The 22,725-nt window shown below is 39.0% G+C and overlaps 1 protein-coding gene and 1 long non-coding RNA gene across 2 annotated transcripts in view; both read left to right on the top strand.

Moving 5' to 3' along the window:
- LOC146473411 (uncharacterized) overlaps positions 1 to 15,735 on the top strand; it is a 30,653-nt gene extending 14,918 nt beyond the window's left edge. The window contains exons 4-5 of the mRNA XM_085118066.1: positions 14,226 to 14,328; positions 15,597 to 15,735. Coding sequence (XP_084974192.1) covers positions 14,226 to 14,328; positions 15,597 to 15,735 — 242 coding nt within the window. The remainder of the gene's footprint in view (positions 1 to 14,225; positions 14,329 to 15,596) is intronic.
- A 3,790-nt stretch (positions 15,736 to 19,525) lies between these two features.
- LOC146473410 (uncharacterized) lies at positions 19,526 to 22,376 on the top strand. Its single transcript, XR_014866349.1, has 3 exons — positions 19,526 to 19,603; positions 20,589 to 20,638; positions 22,157 to 22,376. It is a non-coding gene; the product is annotated as an uncharacterized LOC146473410 (long non-coding RNA).
- The last annotated feature ends 349 nt before the right edge of the window (positions 22,377 to 22,725 follow it).

Here is a 22,725-nt window from a genome sequence, read left to right as displayed (position 1 = left end):
TTTATATTCAGTATTCATGCATCATTCAGTGATATAATACAAACTTATATTTATACTATTCATCAAGCCAGCCCACACAGGTCTCCCATGATTTGATGGCTTAAGCCGCCGTTACACGTTGAAACTTAACTGAAACTTGTGTGCAACGGCGCTGCGAAACAAGTTTCATGAAGTGGTGCAACACGGTGAAACTCTTTCTTTTTTCATCACTCCGACCGTTGCGAGCCGTTGCAGAAGGAGAAGTAGAAAGCTGTTCTACTTTTCGTGAAACTTGACTCGCGACGGAAATTCGAAAAAGTTGCACGAAACCAACCTTGTTAAATGGTACAACGCCTGCTGAGACTTGTTTCGCGGCACCGTTGTACACAAGTTGTACAAACGTTGTACAAAAGTTTCAATGTGTAACGGCGGCTTTATACTTAATAACGAGCACAACGCATGGATCGATATGGGCTGGTAACTCCAGTTTAAGCTTTTAGACTTAACTATTTTTTACCCTTGAGGTTGTTAGCAGTACTGCCACGGACTTTCAGTTGTAACATTTTATTAACGAAGTCCGCATAAAATTATATGATCTGAATCCAATCGATTCACTTATTTTTGTTTTAACTCATTTATCCTGACCCATCCACGGGTATGACACAAAATCACAACTAATCAGTTTCCGGCTGGCCTCAGCTGTGGCAAACGTTGTAAGAGCATCCTTACGTACCATGGGGATCGAAGGCTACCGATTGAATTTTCAATCTTGTTGAAGCAGAAACTACCTGTATAAGAAATAAAAGCTTGTTTAAGGCATTTGGAATAAACGCCACATAAACCACCTGTCGAAAGGAAATTTCAATCCTACCTGATTCCATTAAGTAAATGAAAAGCTAAGAACTAGATTAAAAATATACTTTTAAATGTTTACCAAATCAAGTAAAAGGTATCTACAACATGTAGTTATGTGGTGCAAGTACATGTAATTTGATTTATTTCGATCTAACTTCATGCATGCGAGCAATTTTCTTTTTAAAAAAGCTCACTGAAAAGTTGACTGTCAATGAGTTAAACATGCAATTTCTTAATCTCTCGTACTTTTTTCATCTTCACTGCACATAAAAGGTGAAAATCGTAATCAATTAGCTGTCGTTCGCATCATGTTTATCTGTACAAGTGTACTGTGCAGCAGGCAGCTGCTACGCTAACACGATGCTGCGACATTCTCCCAAACATTCGGAAGAATAGAATTGTCTGAGAATGACAATTGACAGTTCAGTTAGTTAACGTGTCTACATATTCTCTTCCCCAATGTAGCTCCATGGGGTGGCCTCGCAGAAAAGGAATGGATTGCCTATGAAGCTAAGGTAAGTCTTACCTGCATCAATGATAAATGTGAAAGAAAATTAAAAACTGTATACAAGACTCTGAAGACTCGTAACGAAAACGCTCTCTGGATAACTGGAACAATGGCTATTTTGAAACTCAGTTTATGATAATGAAATCTTTCAGGGTATCATGAAGGCACTGACAAAGGCACAGACATAAACACACACAGACACACAGATTTACAGGTACATTCATCTAGCCACAGACATACATACAAAGCATACATTCAAAGAGTTTTCTTAATAACGCTTTCCTTAATTTATGTTAATTAATCGTATCAATCTCTTAGGTGTAAGCGTCATTTTGTTAACCATATTTTGAAACTGACTATGGGAGTTGAATAAACAGCAACAGCATGTTTTATAAAACAAAAAATGTTGATCTTTACTTGGTTAAAAAATATTAAAAAATTGTTGAAAGAAGTTTAAAAACAGCGGCTTATGTCCGCGTTATATTCACAGGATTTATAGCCTGCAATGCAGGCGTATTTTTGGAGCGGGAGCGCTGAATAATCCTTTGTTGCTGTCATCTTGGGCGAGGAAGCGCGAGAGGGCTGGAGCGAGTCAAAAGTGACCCTAAGGGAGAGGACGACTGGCTGAGAATTAAAGGAGGGGGGAGGGGGAGAGGAGGGAAAAATTCACTCTCATTTCCTGCCCCCCCCCCCCCCCTCCCCCTCAGTACGCAACCTAAATTTATTATTCAGCACTCGCCCATGAAAAACGCCTGCACTGCAGGCTACAGGATTTATAATTAGGTGATCGAGAAGCTACTGTAGACTATTTTCTTATTCTTATCCATGCGTTTTATCTTTGGTATTTCCTAGAAAATCGCAGAGGCTATTAACAGAGGAAAGCAATGATTGTACCCACTTGAGCACAATAAATGGCGGTGCTGATCGATTGTGCATGTGACGCTCATTTCTCTGCAATCTGCATCCTTTAATTGGTACAATGTAACTTTGTGTAGAGGGCCGTGTAATTAGAGCCTTCTTAGTAAATAAAGGGCTGAAATCAGCTGTGCACGTGGGATAAAATTTAAATGGTTGTCTTTTTTCACTGTGTTCTTACATTCCCTTTCACTCTCCGGGATAAACTTTTGGTTGGTCATAAATTTCAAAACCCCAAAAAAATCCACAACCAATGCAAGTTCGTAAACGGTATCAAATGTTTCATTTGATTGGTCAAACGTTAGCCCGATTAAGCCACAGACTCAACAGTTATAGCAGCTTTGTGTAAATTGTATGAATCAAGCGTACACAGGAAAGCTCTGCTGGCTTCAATTTGTCTGAGTGATCAAGCCCCTGGGGTACGGCCGTATCCTGGACTTTTCGATGAGGCTTCGCCAGTAGGGAGTACCTTTGTCACCGTTGCGTTAGGTAAGAGAACAGAGAAATTCTTAAGTCTAGTAGTTTTAAAAGGTCGCAGTAACAAACAGTGCACGGCATTACGGGAAAACGTTGACCAGTGTGTGAAAGCGTTTTGGGGCTGAACCAACCACTCTGTGGAGCCTGTCCATATGAAGCTTTATTGAGTGCCGCTCCCGCAGGATCAAAGCTTAGTATTTCATATATAGACATGCAAAAAGTTGTCAAAACCATGTACGCCATAAAAAATATTTGAGACCTTTATATTTTAGTACGAGTAAGAGTACAAGTTTTTCCAGTTGAGAAAGCTTCCTGGGATATATCTCTTCAATCTTAGGGCTTCGCTAAAAACTTAAAGTCAAATCTCTTGTTCCCAGTCTTACTCGTTCTAGGATCTTAAGGTCTTTATTAGTACAATAGAAGGTCCCGGATGGGGGTAAAATGAACTGGATTTTCCCATTTTATTTCTACTCGGAAAATGGTATTTGATGCATTGAGAGCGGGAGTTTGATTTGATTTGATTTGTGCATGCATCTATTGATAACAGAGAACGATAGGTGTGCTATCATAATGATGCTAAAAGTAATAACAGTGGGGGCCACAGTACTTTGAATAACGCACAGAAGATTTAAAAGTCAAACCTCATTTATCCGCGCAAGAAAAAAAAATAAATGTTGGCACCGTACTGGTTATTTTTGAGCACAGCACTCCACATTTACACGACCAGAATGTTAAAGTTTTCCTCGTACTCGGAACAGGTCAGGTTTTATATCGGCATCCCTTACATTCATCTTGAATCCATCTGTATTTCTCTTCAAAATGGCGGAACAATCAAAACGCTGGTTGTTTACCGCCAGATTTTAAGTTCAAACCGCACCGTTCATCACAAACAACTGCAGGACGAAATAGAACGCCATACCAAAAATATCAGCGAGATAAGAAGGAAAGCCCAGTTCAAAAGTGGCTCTTTGCAGCAATAGCTCTGGCAAGAGAGGATGAAGGCTCTGGTAGTTATTCAGAGTTTCCGTGAAAGAAGCAGTATGTTCTGTTGGAATCTTCAGCTGCTGCCATTTTTGTGTAAGTAACGCAGGCGCCTTTCTCGTAACCGCAGCAAAATTGATCTTGCATTGCATACAGATCTACGTTTTTGGCACCGTGCCTCAATTAACTAGCCTGCGAACGCAGACGCATTTCCGGCTGTCGAGATTCTCTTCGCCGAAAAATATTATTTTTCGGCGGAGAGAATCTCGACAGCCGGAAATACGTCTGCGTTCGCAGGCTACAATTAACACGTGCGAGGAGGTAATTTCGGCTACCCTTAAGGCCCATTTTTTTCTTGGACAAGTAATAGCGTTTTGTTAAGAAATAATACTAAACGACAATAAGTTCTTGGAGAACGATTTAAGTATAAAAATAAAAAACGCCAGAAGCGAATGATGTTTCACAGCCTCGTTTCCAGGGCTTTTCCCTTCTCGTGGGAGAAAAGCCCTGGGAACGGGGTTGGATGTTTCAACCATTTAACGGTAGTTTCCAAATTACGAACACACAAATACTTACTCACAAACAATAAGAAATAAGGGCATAAAAAGTTTGTAGAATTATTTAAATGACAAGTGTTAAGGTAATTATAGTAATAAAGACGCTTAAAGATGTAGGACTGAAGGAACAATGATGTATTAAACAGTTAAACAAATAACTTTGCACGGATAGAGTGACGCCATATCTTAAGTTTTGGTTTGAGCTTAAAGATAAAGAATATCTTGAATATTAAGCAGTCGAGCTTGTACTGACATTGAAATGCTCTTTATCCCTGAGCTTAAACTAAAACTCAAGAACCGGCGTGACTATCCGCGCGAAGTCATTTGTTTAGCTATTAAACAGTTAATTGTTCTTACCTACACCTTTTAGCCTGAAAATTTAGAGTTGTCAAGTCTTTTAAGTGTTCCTGTTAGGGTGAGTGATTCTTTGTGCATATTTTTACTTTGTTATAGGAAACCGTGCAGTGGCTCAATACGCCGTGGATTCTCTGAAGGACATGGGGGTGTGCCGTATTTGTCCCAACTGTGTGAACTGTGACGTCAGAGTGTCGCCTTCAAGCAAGCCAGTGAGCTCCGCACCTTCAGCTGGTCGTAAGGGAATGGTCCTATTGACGCTGATATACATGGCTGCATCCATATTGTGTTACTGAACAAGTCGGGTGGACTTCAAAGTCAGAGAAATGGGTGACCGTGTAATCTGTTTGTGTTGACTTTTTACATCCTACGGTTTCCAATGGCAATTATTCGCACCTCAACGTACTTGATTTCATTCACTTCAAGTCGAGTTTTGGTGGACACCAATTAAAAAAAAATAAACATCCGTGGAATTGTTGTGCGAATTGCGCCAGCCCGCGAGCGTGAATTATAAGGCTCTCACATGTGACGCAATTTCTTTGTTTGTTTATTCTGAACGCCATCTTCTCTTTGCATTTTTAAGTCGCTTAAGCTTGATTTTCATAGAGTTTACAACTTGGTAAACTCTCTACAGTACAACCGTACAATCTCAGCGGAATTGAAAATAAATTAGGTCGACAACCAACGAATTCACCATTCACAGCGAACGAACATGACGCATTTGAAAAAAACCTTTTGTTTTCTAGTGACCGTTTTAATTTCATAGGCAACAATGACAACTCAATCGAAGGTGAATGAAGGGAAGTATTCTTATGAGGGCGCGTCTGGTTGGTATAAACTGATGTAATTTAATTTTATGAACGTTCGTAATTTTATCCTGTGTAGATAGCGCTCGAAGGGGACCTTATCAAGTGTCCGTCTGTGGCAATCCTATAGACCGTGGTTTGCATTGCTGCCATATTGGTGGACAAAACAAAAAAAAAATTGTTCACAAGGTTGGCATAAAAATGGCAGTTAACTCCCAGAGGAGAAAAAACTTATTGTTCCTGTCCACCAACATGGCCGCCATGACGTCACATGCAAACCATCAATTGTGGTTTGTCCAACGGTTGCTGAAAGCTCTTTATGAGAAAAAAAAGTCATACTTCAACGCAGTACGCGGATACTTTATTATACTTTTTACAAATTTTCACTCGAGCTTTTTGTACTAAACTAGAAAGTCAACACTGAAACCAGATTAGCGACACGGTGATTTTTTCCTCTTTTATATTAAATGCGACATAGCGATATTGATCACCTCGGATTAAGTCAGCACAAAAAGTTTTAATTAATATAACAATACGATACATTACAATACAATGCAAATAAATTTTTGTCTTCCCTCTTTGACCAAAGTTTATTGGATAGTCAGGGGGACTGGGTCTGGTGGAGGTGTCAATGACCATTATGTCCACCCCCCTCCCAGGTTTTTCGCAAATCACGTGAAATGACAAGCCATGTGCTTGCCATTCGTCTCTACTACTCGGCGTGAGAAGCTGCATGGGTTTGATTTTGGGCGGAGAGAGAGAAAGACATAAAACATATTTAGGCACGGTAAAATTAACTGGTTTGCACATTTACCCGAGCTAAAAGCTTCATAGATTTTATACAGTTTATTTATATTCTAGTTTTCACTCTAACGTTGTAGCAAGGTTGTACTTTCTTAGTAAGAATGTATCAATATGTACTAATCCGTGCTTGACGCACTTTAGTATTAGAAGAAATGTTAGTAACGTATTGGCGCTATCTAAGTATATCCTCACTGGAAAGCTGAAATAAAGTTTCAACTGCAATTTATTGGACGGCATTGTAGTTTTTCTTTGCGACTAATACCAAATTTCTGCTTGAGGCGATTAAGGCCATGCGAATAGATATCCTCTGTAATAAACCACTTGTTTCCGCTTATTAAAGTAACTTATTAAATAAGAACATCTTTTGGTGAACTTCACTGGAAAATACGGCGACATATGCATGTTGGGAAAATATTGGTCTCACGAATATCTTAACAAGCTAGTTTAATAAGGTTTTTATTATAGAATTTCCCGCTTGATGCTTTCTGGTCCGCGTGAAACTTGTTGTTCAAGCAGTGTGAGAAATAAAAAAAGAAAATAAAAACTCCGACTTGACGGTTTGAATAGTTCCAACTTCATCAACTTTATTTAAAACATTTTTGCTTTATTTCCGCAAAATTGAAGCATGTTGCTCTTTTCAAACGTACGTATCATTGTCAAGCGGTCCGTACAGCAAAATTTACAATGGTAATAAAGGGGCGGAGAGTTGGCAGACGACATGGAGCACATGGAGGTAAAGGTGATAAAAATTCCGATCTAGCTGGACAACCACGACAGTTTGGACGCTTTTTGCACGAAAACGTTACGCGGAAGGTAACATATAGTATTTGTGAGCTGGTAAAAGAAATGAGAACTGAAAATTCAATCGCGTGAAGACTGAGCGAGAATCCCAGAAGGAAGGAATGTCTAATTAATGCAAATTTTCTTTAATCTACCAATCTTTCCTCCACAATCTTAGAGAGTGGAACAGGCTAAACAAAATATGGCAAAGCTTTGAACGGGATGGGAAGAGAATGGAGAACGGTTCAGGGAGAAGAACCATTTTGACGAACTGGAGACAGCGGCGGCGACAAAAAGGGTGGAAAATGAAATCAATATTTAACGATTTGAGTAGAAGGCTGATCTTACCAAGGTTAAACAGCTGATCAATTGGACTGCGCAACCTCGGGCGATCTAGTGCAGTGGTATATATATGTTTTGATGTTTTGCGCATGGAAGACTGCAAAATTAGATACATTCTGAAACGATATGGAGAGTTAGAGGTGTTTTTTCTCTGTTTTGACCTAACTACTCTACTTTTAGGTTCTACGGCTAAAAGCAGAGCAGGCAACTCAGGTGATTGAAACGTTAAATATGGATTGTATTTCCACCCTTTTTATCGCCTTCGCTGTTCTTTTAATGGTTCTCCGTGAACCATTTTAACAATAATGGACAGATTAAAGCGGAATCAAGAAATTTGCATTAATTAGACATTCCTTCCTTCCTTCCTTCCTTCTAGGATTCTCGCTCAATCTTCATGCGATTGATTTGTCAGTTCTCATTTTCAAAATTTGAGAATCCCCAAAATACTATGTTATTTTCCGTATAACATTTTCGTGCAAAAGGCGTCTAAACTGTACATGCCCTGGTTGTCAATCCGAAAGATTAGAATAAATTTTCCACCCTTTTGTCGCCCCGCTGTCTGCAGTTCGTCTGAATGGTTCTAGTCTCGATGAACCGTTTTCAATTCTCTTCCCATCCCCGTTCAAAGCTTTGCCATAATTTTTTTAGCCTGTTCCACTCTCTAATGAAGATTGTGGAAAAAAGATCGACAGATTAAAGCGAAAGAGAAAATTTAAAAAAATGCTTTAATTGAACATTTCTTCTTTCTCGGTATGTCGGTCAATCTTCACGCGATTGATTTTTCAGTTCTCATTTCCACTCTTTTACCGGCCCCCAAATACTATATGTTACCTTCCGTGCAAGGTTTTCGTGCAAAAAGCGTCAAAAACTGTCGTGGTTGTCAAGCTGGATCGGAATGTTGTTCATCACCTTTGCCCCCATGTCCTCCGCCAATTCTCCACCCTGTCCGCCTTACCATTGTGAAATGGAAATAAGACGCGCTATTGGCTAAATCGTAGAGACAGTATTCCTAAAAAAAGGGTATCGTCTCACTGCTGAGCTAACTCTAACTTACTGAGTACAGCGCTGAGACGTTTGAAGACGAAAACTGGTAAGATTTTTAACCTCTGTTTTGCATCCCTTTCCTTAAAAGTATGGTTAGTGCAATAGATTTTAGTTAACCACGAACCAAAAAATGGCTAAGTTTATTTCTAGCTCTTACTCGCATTTTAACAATAAGGCTCTGCCAAACTCTTAGTATGTAGTTCGTCACTCGTGTTCCGCTGGTTTAAGAAGCCCATTGAGCATTTAGAGAAAGTCAATTCTTCTGGGCCGCTGGGATCCAGCGAGAACATTCCAGCAAAATCTTAAAATGTTGTCTCATTTATTCCCAGATCTCGTTCTGTCCTTCTAAAGACATATTTGTGTAAGCTAGTAAAGCTTGAACTGTTCGGATTCAGTAAGTTTTAGGCCACCGAATTTTAGTCCCCAAATTTTCTAGCTGTTGTTCTGTGGCTTTACGAAAATGCTAGCTACTTGGTGAACTTCGTATTTTTAATGACCTATTTGTCCATTCGAAAATGAAAGGAATTAATTTTACAGTGTTACGAAATTTAGAGTCGACATTTTGCCAAAGAAAACTGTAGATTTTCTTCACGACTAAATCCACCGTTGGGTGGTCCTGATTCTTTATTCTTTATTTAAACAATTAGTTTAATACGCACTCTTCAGTTTAGGGCCTTGATTTTACGTCTACTCCTATCTTAACAAACATATTTTTATTATCAGTCAATTGCCATTTCAGTCCGGTTATAGAAGAAGCTGTCCTAGTCAGGTGCAGGCATTCATCGGTCATCCAACGGTCCATTTCGGTGGACATCTGTTTTTTTTTTTGTTTTTATTTTTTTTTTATTTTTATATATACACAACATAATATTTTATCCAGGGGGCTTCGACACAAATACAAAAACATCCTGAACAGGGAAATAGTGAGGTTAACCCAGTTTAAAACAATTTCTCTCACTAAAAACTTACAAAAATATTTTAAAATTTCTATATCTAGAACTAGATAAAATTCGATGGCTACTGAGTCAATAAATATACAAGTAAATTTTAAGTCTACTCTTAAAAACAGATAATGATTCGGCGTGTACAATATATCCTGGCAAGTCATTTCATTTCCTTACAATGCGAATAAAGAAAGAATTTGTAGCAATTACAAACCACTCTTCTCTTCTCTGCTCGCGCGGGAGGCTTTAATCGTCTCAAAAATTATTCGGATTTAGTCGCGAGGAAAATCTATTAAAGCGATCTGGGAAAAAGGGAGGCGTTGGGTGACCCTGGTGTTAGCATTGTCATGACTCTTGCCAAGAGAGGATGGGCAGTGTAGAAGACTGAATCGCATGACTTATAATGTTTTGCAATAACAAGCATGATAAAGGTCGATTTAAAATGATCTGTGCTTCCAAGAATGTAACTAATTGAGATGAAACGAAAAACGTTAACTTGTCGCGTATGATCTACCACGCAGCTAATTGATTATTTCACTCTTGTTGTATTCAAGTCTCCCTAAATCTACATGGTTTTGTTCGTTACGGTATGTGTCGCGACCTTCGCTTATCAAACTGCCCATAATGTTTGGGCATCTTTTACTTCCAATGTCTTTTATTGTGTTTTTAATTAATACCAATTCACGGCTGCACACAGAGAATCCGTTCTTTGGAACGCTTTAACCCCACATTATCAAAATGTAGAGTACATAAGGCTGAGGCTAGAAAAACGCAAATATTTTAAACCTCTACTTCAACGTCTTACACCCCTCACCCCTCAATCAACTGGAAACAAGGAGGACATTTTAATTGTCTACTAAACTGTAGAAGTATTAGTATAATGTATTAAAACTAACACTACTCAAAGATTAGGGAGTACGTTCGATGCATCTAACCAGGCTCTCTCTGCTTTGCCAAGTTGGTGATGATGTCATCCGCCCCTAAAAAATCTGCGGGGGATGCCAGATACACGTCTCAAGATCCATTCATTCAACCACTGAACGTTGTCCCATACAATCTCGATCGACTCCAATCTGTAGTAAGAGTGCGTTCTTTCTATGTCGAACGCAAAAAGTATATTTTTAAATTGTAACACGACCTCACAAACTATCGCTATTTAAGCCAATGCATTGTGTCTAAATAGCAGTTGTAGACTACGGGCACTGAGATGCGTCGCCTCTCCACGGGAGATAATTTTCGTGCACGCTGGCGTGTTCCCTAGTTTTACTATCCCGAAGAAAAATAAAGGATTGCTCGCAGTGTATCACTGTCATGATATGGTATGGCACCAATAAACAAATGGCAATTGAATGAAAACAATTAAAGAAGTGTGTCAATTATCCATCCTCTGCCATTCATTAACGTGTTTTATGTTGGGTATGTAATTTTGTAGGCTTTTTAACCTGGGTTCTAGGTTTAATCTTTAAACAATGTTTGACTGGCCTATCTCCACTGTTCTTTCTCCTATTCACTCAACAGAATACAGAAGCTTGACAAGATGATGAAAGCTGTTTTGCTGTTGTTGGTTTTTGGTCCTGTGTTTATTCAGGGTAAGTTGACCAATGTGCTCACCGTTTTTTTTTTTTCAGCAGTTAGTTCAGCCTCTTGTGGCGAAGGAGACTTTTTAAGGCGACCACGCCTCTCTTAGAACGTTTCACAGGATTTGCGGAAACAACAATAGAGGAACAATGGACAAACAACAGATACAAAGGACCCTCACCCTAAAACCAATAGAGCTGCGTGATTTACAGGACCAACGCAGGAACCAACGTTGAAATAAGTGACTCTATAGAGTTGCGTAATAACAGAGGAAGTAGCATCAGCATAAATTCGTCCGCCATTTTGGATTTAAGGTCGAAAGGGCCTGAGTCAGATCACATGGCCATTTGACGTCACCGTTTTCAAAATCTCCGTTTTCTCTCTCTAGAAACCGCCTTTGAAAAGCTCCGTTTTCGGTCACCTAAAACGGCCTTTTAATGGCCGGAGAAAAAGATGCGTTTTCTAATTTATCCAGATTATTGAACAAACTGACGACACTTAATAAATTAACTTGTGCGCTTTACCGTTCAACAAGTCAAAGTCAGAAATACTGATTTTTTTCTCGTGAACAAGAGGAATTACGGTTCTGTGTGGAAAATGCGAGAAACTGAGGGAAGGCAGGGGGAGGGGAGGGGGAGAGAGCCACAGGGTATTAAAATTAATGATAATTTCACGAACACCCGTCCAGCATAAGCCTGTTACAAGGTTAAGGAATATTGAGACTTTTACAGTTAGGCTGCCAGACAAGTAAGAGAGAAATCGGTTTCCCTGTATGTGCGTAACTAACAATTGCTTAGTAGCCAAATATCTCTCATCCTAATTTTGTTCTTTGATTGAAAAACAGGAAAAGGGGAAGCGGAAGAAAGCGACGCAGGATTGGACCGAGACAAGCGTTTTTGTAAGTAGAATGTCGGAAGATTATCTATATCTTAGACTACACCAACAATTAAGGCGGGGGTCTACATGAAAGCCGTTTTCGCGTTTCAAGCAATACAAAAATCCTATTCTCATTACACAAAGCAATGTTTTGGGGTGTTTTGTAAATTTTTGGGTGATTTTTAGGTATATTTGGGAGGAGTTTTTTTTCAAAAGAGTAGTAAAATTAAGAGAAATAAGAAATATCGAAGATTTAGTGAAGTTTTAAAATTAGAATTTGTAGTTAATAATTAATAGACGGATGCGTGGGTATCAACTGTCTGTTAGTGTTCCAAAAATCATTTTTTTTAATCTATCCCTTCCTGAAAATTCCATCCAAATTCATGTGTACCCCCATCTTAAGCAACGTTAATATATTTTAAAATTTATAAAGTAGCCCCTTGAAGGGCACCGGTCACAGAGGTTTTGCTGGATTTATAAAATTGTTCGTAGTGCACCGGAAAGAAAATATTCAGGCCCGTGCGGCATAAGACAAAACGAGGCAGTGCCTCGCCTATGTTTCATATCGAAATTCAAAATTTTTCAAGTTACAATCTGTTTCCATCCTGGTGATTCGCGGCCGAAAATAATAAATATTAGTTTCTCTAACGATTAACAATTAGCAGGAAGGGGGATTGAGAAGTGAGAGAGAGATGATGACAAATGGGGGTTACCCCCTACCCCAGACGAAACATTAAATACGAAATCCCTACATACCAAAAATAAATAAGACACCAGCCCCCCCCCCCCCCCTCTCCCCCCTTCCAGCCAACTCTCATGTGGTCTTACATATGGTTATAAGAGTAACATGCAGAAGTCAACGATGACTCATATTTTAATGGGGAAATACACCTAAATTTGAATGAAGTTTGAAGCGGTTTTAAGAAGGGATAGAGGAAAGAAAATGATTTTTGGAACTAGCAGACAGTTGATACCCACGCAAGAGCACCCCAGGTTGTTAGCGGGCTAACTTGGTGTCCGTCTATTAATTATTAACTACAAATTCTAATTTTAAAACACTAAATCTTCAATATTACTTATTTCTCCTAATTTTACCAATCCTTCTAGAAAATTTACCTCCTCCCAAATATACCCAAAAATCACCCAAAAATTCACAAAACACCCCACAACATAGGTTCACGGGATGAACGTAGTTTTGGATTGCTTGAAACGTGAACGAGATATTTCCATTAAGCCATGTGAAGTGGCGGAAAAATGGTGTTTAGGTTGAATCCCCCCTTAAATAGAGCTTTCTTATGTTTATCCTAAGGATTCCTGAACGGACCCTGCAGCTTCTTCAACAAAACAAGGGATAGCGTAGTGGCGAGAACACTCGCCTCCCACCAAAGTGGCTCGGATACTCCAGTTTTCCTCCCTCCAGTAAAACCAGCATTCCCAATCTCCAATTAGACCTAGAAACAGTGGATGAAAGAGCCACTTTGTGGGAGTCACTGAAATTACCATTAATTATTTATGATTTTAATTTATTAAATAATAATAATAATAATAATAATAATAATAATAATAATAATGATAAGAAGAAGAAGAAGAAGAAGAAGAAGAAGAAGAAGAAGAAGAAGAAGAAGAAGGAGGAGGAGGAGGAGGAGAAGAAGAAGAAGAAGAAGAAGAAGAAGAAGAAGAAGAAGAAGAAGGAGGAGGAGGAGGAGGAGGAGAAGAAGAAGAAGAATAAGTTTTGTTGAACACATTCTCTATATAAATATTCGAACGCGCTTTACATGATTGAAAGCAAACTTAGTGAAAAGTACTATTTAAAACAAATTTTAAAAACGCTTGATTGCCTTCTCCTTGTTCTTGCAAAGCGAAATTAGCAAGATCTAGCTATATGTCGTAACTGCTTCGATAAAACAATTATTCCACTCACGCTTACCTTGTCGGGCTATCTATCATCTTTTATCCAACGTGCGCTCGTGGAATAGACTGTTAATTAACTGCTCGCCTGTCACCTTCTTGACATGCGTACAGAAAGGGGATGGTGGGGAGTAAAGGGAGTAGAGAGGGAAAATCCCCGTAGAGCACGATCATGAATATCAATTAATTTATTTATTGAAGTATAATTAGAAGACTGATCTGAATGACCACCACAAAATACAGGTGTCACATTTCTCCTTCGCTCTCCACAATAGACCTAATCGGCTAACGCAATGTTGTACCCAATTCAAATCTTTTGGGCATAAAATGTTTTGTTCTAAGTATTTCCATATCATTTAAATGTGAATGCTACATTTTAATGCAAATGCAATAAACAAAGAATCTTAACCCCTGGAGATCTGAATTCGGTACAACATTGGGTTAGCCGAATAGATCTATTAAATTGCCATATTCCACTTCCTTCTGTGCCTCATACGGAGACTTTTTGTTCTTCCAGATTCACCGCCATCTCGGATCAGTTGTTACTTCACCAGTAGGCCTATTGGGAGGAATCCCCGCCAAGGAGATTTCAAGTTGGAAACTGTACGCATCCCGGTGGGGTGAGTTTAAAATTAAAAAGCCACGATGCATTTACATGTATTATTATATGGCTAAGGCTAGTAACCGAAATAAGGCGTGCTCTGATTGTCTAACAGCGAGATCAGAGCGGCGCATTACGCACCCATAATGCCCACGGGCCGATTACGGATTATGCAAATTAGGGTTAGGCTTGAATTGAAATGCTTTTTTTTTCTTGTAAAGAAAGCCATATAAAAAATAACTTAATAACCTCGACCGTTCGGTTGCTATGGAAAATCTCAAACCTCGGCCTAGCCGCATTGACCGAGCGATAGAGATTTTTTTTTTTTGAGATTTTCTCGTGACGACCTCACTCTCGGTTACTAAGTAGTTAATAATAATAAAATTAAAATATTTTCTTTTACCATCATCATTGGCGCATGACTGATTTCCTAAATTTTTTCATGTTTTAATGAGGAGCATATAACAGCATCTTACTTTATAGAAAGTCCAGCAAATTTTGACGCTATAACGCTGCCATTATTTTGTAGTTGTCAGTTGAAAGCGTGGTACCTCGGTGCCTTTCATTCTTGTGTGAACACAGATTTCGTCACTTTCGAACACTGGACATCTCTAGATCTCCAAAATAAAACCTGGAACCCCAGCAAGGGAATGCAAAGGTTTTATTGGGGTGCATACCATAATGAACACAAATTTAGGCGAGTAATGTAACCCACAAGGAGCCCATGTCCTCACTCTTGGAGGCAACCTTTTCCTGAGTAGATCCGAGTCTCAGGGGTAACCCACAAGGAGCCCATGTCCTCACTCTTGGAGGCAACCTTTTCCTGAGTAGATCCGATTTTTAGAGTGGGTCTCAGGGGACCTTTGAAACGCCAACAGTTCCGACGCCCAATCAAAGAAGAGCAATGGCGATTAAATTAAGTTGGCATACGTCATACCTATGTCTACAGGTTTTCCTCCTTTCATCCAAACAACTCTGCAGAGTTTATTCCTTTCCTGAGCACATGGCTACAGGTTTTTCAGACCCCATCTACTAGCTCCGTCTCTAGCAAGAGATCGATAATAATATATGTTTGTTTTATATTTATCCAGTTACAAACACATTAGACCGCAGCCACGCATACCCACATGATGAACTGAAAATTGGTATTTATTTCATTTCAATCTCGTTCCCAGAGCCCTCGTTACTCTTGTCCTCTCGTTTCCCGCTCCGCTGGACAAGGGTAACGAGGGCTCTGGGAACGAGATTGATTTCATTTTTATTTCTCTATTTTTCGCGCATGTGCAGTCGATCTGAGAAATGTGGAATGGGCAAGGACTTTAAGAGTGGCGGTCAGAAAATATCAAGCATTTGGTGGCAGAACTCGTGGAATCAATTTCGCTCATTTTCTGGCTACAAAAAGCCCTTAAGTAGAAAACAAATTTGACGCCTTTAGTTTTCTCTAGGAGCGCTTAACATTCGAGAAAACTGAAATAAACAAATTTGACCCGCGAGGATCCCGAAAGTACCCGCACGGCAGTGTGAAATTAATATTCTGAACTGACTCTTCCGTCGGCAAGGAAAGAGGATCCATGGTATTTTTATACTTGGTATTGACAGAGGAAGCACCGCACGTTTATAGCAGAGTTTGAACTAGACTTAACCGTTATTAATAAAAGCAAACAGAGCTTAGGAAAATGTCCCTTTTCTAAACAGGAAAAATCCCGCAAAAACGGATAAATTTTAAAGATGGTTTTGGCTATGTGGTATAAGACCGATTTTTCTTAAACTTTGCCTTTTAAGTAATGTAACGTTGTTCTTGATAATGTATTAAAATCAGCGTGGGTTTTGAATTAAGCACTTCACACGACCGCTTTGAAGTCACCATAATTCGTTTAAAATTCCGACAACGGCTAAATAAACAACCGTTGTTGCGTTACCGTGACAATAAACAGACTAATTTTACATATACCAAATAAGCGTAATGAAAACGAATTTCTTTTAATCTTTACATCCTTTTTAATTACAATAAGGAAAAGTCCGGTCTCGGAACCGATTTTTCTCGTTTGCGCTGTGAGGTTTTTGCTTATAAAACCATATCGATCTAGTAAGGACCAGTAAGCGTCTCGATGTCCATTTCTTGAGTTCGCTCAGGTGTCAGATTGCCAATGAAACCGCATCAAAAGGAAATCTGTGGGGTTGAAGTTCTTCCCTATGGCTATGGTAAAATGCTCGTCGAAATAAAAATTGGATACCGGTCAAACTTTTCTATTCTGTTTTTAATTCGCTAAATAGTTAGGGTTGTGTTTCCGAAATCACCAATTATCAGTGAATATTAATAATATCACGCATTGGTGTTTACTAAAGTAAATTGAATTAGTAAAGTAAAAGTAAGATAAATTCAATTACGGAAACTGGAAAATTTGTCACTTTAAATTTGGTTTGATATTCTTGTGCTGTCATGGAAGCATGGAGGTGTTCTTTTAGCTCCTTGGTCGGAGGTCCTTGCTCTTACGACCCCAGAGACAGGAGCAGATCAACTGAAGTAAACTAGTGCAAAAGGAACATCGCCGGTCACAAGTCTTCCTTGTCAATAGCTGATGTAGAAACCGAAATTGAACTTATTCTGACAAGAATGTTTATCTCCTTCACCTTTTGAAATTGACGATTTGTCTTCGACACCGTTCGTCTCTGGGCATTGGCTGGCGCCGAGGTCAGTTCAAATAGGTGTCAAATTTCTCCTCCGGTATCGAGCCATGACAGCCAGGCGCAAAAAGTCGGAAAACTAGAACGAGGACTTGGAAAAAATTCGTGTCATTTGCTATGGAAGAAACTAGGACTATTTATTCCAGTTGGTCCAGGTATGCGTTTAGATAATTTCCATTACCTTTTATGTATAATAAACTGTAAAAACGTCTGATGTAACACTTTACGTTTTTGCACATTCGGTCTTTTCCAGCACAAAATATTAGTATTCAGATGTATTTTCAGTTCATCAGATGCGGAGAAAGCCGTTAACTAGATTACACGTGAAGTTTTCAGTGTTATTTATTTATTTATTATTTTTATTTTTCTGTGCTTGGAACCCTAGTTCTAGTGCTACTTACTGTGGTGGACAACTTTTTGTTCACTACCTCGTTAAAAGGTTCTTCTCTTGAGGAAAGTAAGACATCATAGTTAGAGCTTTTCAGGCTTGTGTAACGTCCATGCTAAAGAATTATTATCCCTATTAAAGGGAAGTATTGAAAACTCTTCAATTGAATGAAAAGAAGCCTGATCCCAGCTCTTGAAAGTGTGAACTTTGTGCCTTCGCCACGCCCTAAAGAGGCCTAATGCTAGGATTTTTAGGTCTGCATGCACCGTCCTTTAATCTTTAGAACAAGGGAAGCAGGTTATGATGGTCTAAGTGAAATGAAGAGGCTGAAATTAAAAAGAAATAAGGTTATGTATCTAATTAAGCCACCCCCACCCCCCTTCCCCCTCTATCTTAGGAAGAAGTAAATTTTCGCTCTACACTTCAATCAGCGAGGGTAGGTTTTTAAGTCTGTTCCTCCGGTGTATCTTTCACATTGACGGTTTTTGTTGCTGGTCGCTACGAAAAAGAAAATTCAATAAAAAAACTACGGGTATTAGTCATTTGCGCAAAAGTTGTCACAAAGAGTTCGTTATTCTAGATAAGCAGCTGGTATATAAAGCCATACTGTTAAACGCATCCGTTACAAGGGGAGGGGCAGGGGGGCTCGAGCCGCGACCCCCCCCCCCCCACCAGAATTTTAAGAAGTGTAAAAAAACAATGTGTCAAAAAATAAATTATTAAAAAACAGTAATAATGTACAACACTCAATCTTGAATTCTGACGCTGCGAGTGCCTTTTCACAACCTTTAATAAATTGTTTATTACCTGACAGTTTCCTCCGCTAACATTTGGCTAACATTTATACAACAGCAGCAAAGGCAGTCCTTCCTTGTGAATCGGAAATAAGAACCAAGGGAGTTAAAGATAAGACGACGGTGATGGTAGCGAATTCGAAAACATCATAAAGAGAATTCGCGTTCTTTTAACATCGCGATAATTCCAGCTCCCACCTTTTTTTTTTTTTTTTTTTAATTTTAGGCCAATCTTCTTGCGGACGGATTCTTACTGCCTGATTCCAAGTTCACTGGAAAAAGAGAAAGGGAAATTTGTCGTCGTCTTTTTACGTCCTCCTCCAAACGTGAACAAGTTAGGCAATTCCGTACAATGACAGCAAAGGGTCGAAAAGAAATGTACCAAAAGTGTGATGCAAGTGCAAAGTTATTGTTTTGCTTACTATACCTGCTCCTTTTTTAATGTTCCCAATTTGCTTCCCCCACCCCAGTTGTTTTAGCCTGACTACGGGCCTGTTAATGCAATTCTACCCGTCCCCCACCCCTTCCCTACTGCCATATCTCAGTGACGATCTAACTAATTTGCATATTTGCTGTCACGCAACATCGTTAGACATGTCTGAATCTTTTCGATTTCTTCTCTTCCCGTCGATAATGGATAAAAGGAAGCGAGGGGAAAACAGAAATCTTTCTGATAAAGCAAGATAGGAGCATTATTGAAGGCATTGAAGCTGTAATTGGCAGTTTGCCCGTCGCATCGGTTTGTTTGCACGGGCAGTTATTTGATTCCGCCAAACGATGTCGTGGTCGAAAAATTAGCCAACTTTAACGACCTTTTGTGAAAATCTCAATGGAGAACCCAGCCTGATATTAAGGTATGAAGTACATCAAGGCAATTGTTACTGAAAGCCAAAGTGTGAGAATATTTCGAGTTATACCACATACTGAAATGCGTGCTTGACCTTTGGCACTACATTGCAGAGTTCGCCAGCTGTAAAAATATGCCGCTGGTTTTAAATTGTTTAAATTTGCCAGATATCATTACAAACACAAATTCATCGGTTATCATATCAGAAAGAGATTGTCTTTCGATATATGGAATCCCGATTTTCGTACGCTTCTTTTAAAAAAAACGCGGAGACAATTAAAAGTGGCGATTTTCCGGTTTTAAATTCAATCATTTTTCAGTTCACAAGGCTTCGATCGATTTTCCTGATTTTCTCAAAACGCAAATGTTTCTGGCCAATTTAAGCCACACCATGATTCTTACTTTAGTAAAACCTTATTATGGACAAAAGATGAAAGAAATCGACTCTGCTAAGTTTCGCCAGAAAATTCAGATTTTGCTCGATTTTTCCTGACCGCCACTCTTAAGTTGGGAAAGTTTACAGCCACCCAGTGTGGAACTGATGCTGTGAGATTTTGTTGCGCGGGTTACAATTGTAACGGTAAGTCTGATTCAGTATTCCTGCATCATTCAGTGATATAATACAAACTTATAATTATACTATTCATCGAGCAAGCCCACACATGTCTTCCATGATTTTGATGGCTTATACTTAATAACAAGCACTGTGCAAGGATCGATATGGGCTCGTAACTCCAGTTCAAGCTTTTAGAATTGACAATTTTATACCTTTCCTTAAATTTTACACCACGTGAAGTTGCTAGCATTACTGCCAGGGTCTTTCAGTTGTAACATTTTATTAACGCAGTCCGTATATATGATCTGAATCCAATCGATTCACTTATTGTTGTCTCAACTAATTTATCTTGACCCATCCACGGGTATAACTTGTCAGTTTCTGGCTGGCTTCAGCGGCGGCTTACGTTGTAAGAGCATCGTTATGTTCCATGGGGATCGAAGGCTATCGATCGAATTTTCAATCTCAGTGTCAAAGCATGCAGAAACTACCTGATTATAAGAGATGAAAGCTTGTTTAAGGCATTTGGAATAAACGCCACATAAACCACCTATCAAGAGCAAATTTTAAGCGCGAGCACTAAGGTCTCGCTGATTCCATCAAGTGAATAAAAAGCTAAGATTTAGATTGGAAATATACTTTAAAATGTTTACAAAATGAAGTAAAAGGTATCTGCAACTGATATATATATATTTTTTTATCTAAGTTCATTTATGCGAGCAATTTTTTTTTTAAAAAAAAGCTCACTAAAAAGCTGACTGTCAACGAGTTAAACATTCAATTTCTTAATCTCTCGTACTTTTTTTTTATCTTCACTGCACATAAAAGGTTTGGAAAATCGTAATAAGTTAGTTGTCGTTTGCATCATGTTTATCTCTACAATTGTGGGCAGCTCCTAATGCGATGCTCCGACATTCTCCCAAACATTCAGAAAGAATAGAATTGTCTGAGAATGACAATTGACAATTCAGTTGGTTAACGTGTCTACATATTCTCTTCACCAATGTAGTTCCATGGGGTGGCCTTGTAGAAAAGGCATTTATTGACTACGAAGCTGAGGTAAGTCTTACCTACATCCATGATAAATGTGAAAGAAAATTAAAAACTGTATACAAGACTGAAGACTCGTAGCGAAAATGCTATCTGGGTATCTGGAACAATGGCTATTTTGAAACAATATGATAATGAAATCTTTCAGGGTATCATGAAGGCACTGACAAAGGCACAGACATAAACACACATAGACACATTCCTGGCCACAGACAAAGACACACACAAATTCTTGGCCACATACAAAGACATGCATACATCCCCGCCACAGACATAGAAGCAGACAGACACAGTCATAGCCATAGACATAGACACACATACATTCATCTAGCCACAGACATACACACTGTACATTCAAAGAGTATTCATAATAACGCTTTGCTAAATTTATGTTAATTAATCGTATCAATCTCTTAGGTGTAAACGTCATTTTTTTGTTACCCATATTTTTGAACTGACGATGGGAGTTGAATAAACAGCAACAGCATGTTTTATAAAGTGAAAAATGTCGGTATTTACTTGGTTACAAAATATTTAAAGTTGTTATTTCGGGTTGGTGTGACAGAAAAGCGCGTCAATGCGCATGCGGCAGCTTACCGGAAGCTGAGCTACATAGCAACGGATAAACAAACATGACCCCAGGGGGGATAGAGAGGGTACTTTTTTACTTTTAAGAGACTGCAGTTGTTTTGAGCAGCGGGAAAACAAAACAATATGGCGGAAACAACAGAGGGAGAAGGAAACCGACCAAAATGATGCAAAGTAAGCCATTTTTGCTAATTGACAACCCCATTGTCAGTCATTTTGAGTACTCGGATTTAAACTGTGTTCAGTAAATATAAAATATCTTCCAAAATACTCTAGCGGAGCCCAAAATATTCTGCAGAGAGATTCATTACAAGTAGACAGACCATCGTAGTTTCAGGCCCGATCAGAGAGTGGATTGGCACTCACCAAAATAATTTTACTTTTAGTGTATGGATTCAAATTTAAGTTCGTTGATTTTCATGGAAAATATGTCATTTCAAACGGGACCCGAAACTATATCAGTGCGATATAATGAAAGAGAAATAATTCTATTTTATTTCTGGCATTATCTTAAATATCTGCGGAGAAACATGGAAAGTTCGCAATTTCATTTGGTTTAATAATTAACTCCCCACACCCTGTGGGGTGCCTGCACCTGCATAATCTTTATATTTCTGCGTGCTTGTTTGCACAAAGAAACACCACAAGCAATTTAAAATGAGACAACCCCAAAAGAAATATTTTATTTTGTTTTTCAAAATGAGCCCATTTTGCTGGGGCAGATTATATCCGCATTGTATTCAAAGGATTTATAATAGGCCATTTTACAGTTGTGTGCTCATGAGTGACTTGGCCTTGGATTGGAAGCTAGGCTCCAGCATCACTTCCAATCCAAGGCTAGGTTACTAAACACACAACTGTAAAATGGCCTATTAGGTGATCGAGGAGCTAGACTATTTCTTATCCTTATCCATGCGTTTTATCTTTGGTATTTTCCAGAAAATCGCAGAGGCAATTAATAAAGGACGGAAGTGATCGTACCCACTTGAGCACAAAAAATGGTGATGCTTATCAATTGTGCATGTGACGCTCATTTCTCCGCAATCTGCATCCTTTAATTGGTACAATGTAACTTTATGTAGAAGGCCGTGTAATTAGAGCCTTGTTAGTGGTTTAAATAAAGGGCTGAAATCAGCTGTGCACGTGGGATAAAAATTAATTGTTGTCTTTTTTCACTGTGTTCTTATTCCCTTTCAATCTCCGGGGATAAACATTTGCTTGGTCTTGAATTTGAGAACCGGAAAAAATCCACAACAAATGTTAGTTCGTAAACGGTACCAAATGTTTCATTTGAAACGTCAAACGTTATGCCGATTCAACCACAGACTAGTTAGAGCAGCTTTGTGTAACTTGTATCAATCAGGCGTACAGCATAGTTCTACTCTTCAATTTGTCTGAGTGATCAAACCCCCCGGGGTACGGCCATATCCTGGACTTTACGATGAGGCTTCGCCACTAGGGAGTGCTCTTGTCACCGTTGCGTTAGGTAAGAGAGCAGAGAAATTCTT

This window comes from Pavona decussata, unplaced genomic scaffold (genome assembly GCF_977016875.1).
Source record: "Pavona decussata unplaced genomic scaffold, jaPavDecu1.1 SCAFFOLD_93, whole genome shotgun sequence".
Classification (NCBI taxonomy): domain Eukaryota; kingdom Metazoa; phylum Cnidaria; class Anthozoa; order Scleractinia; family Agariciidae; genus Pavona; species Pavona decussata.
This window is presented reverse-complemented; position numbering and strand designations above follow the sequence as displayed.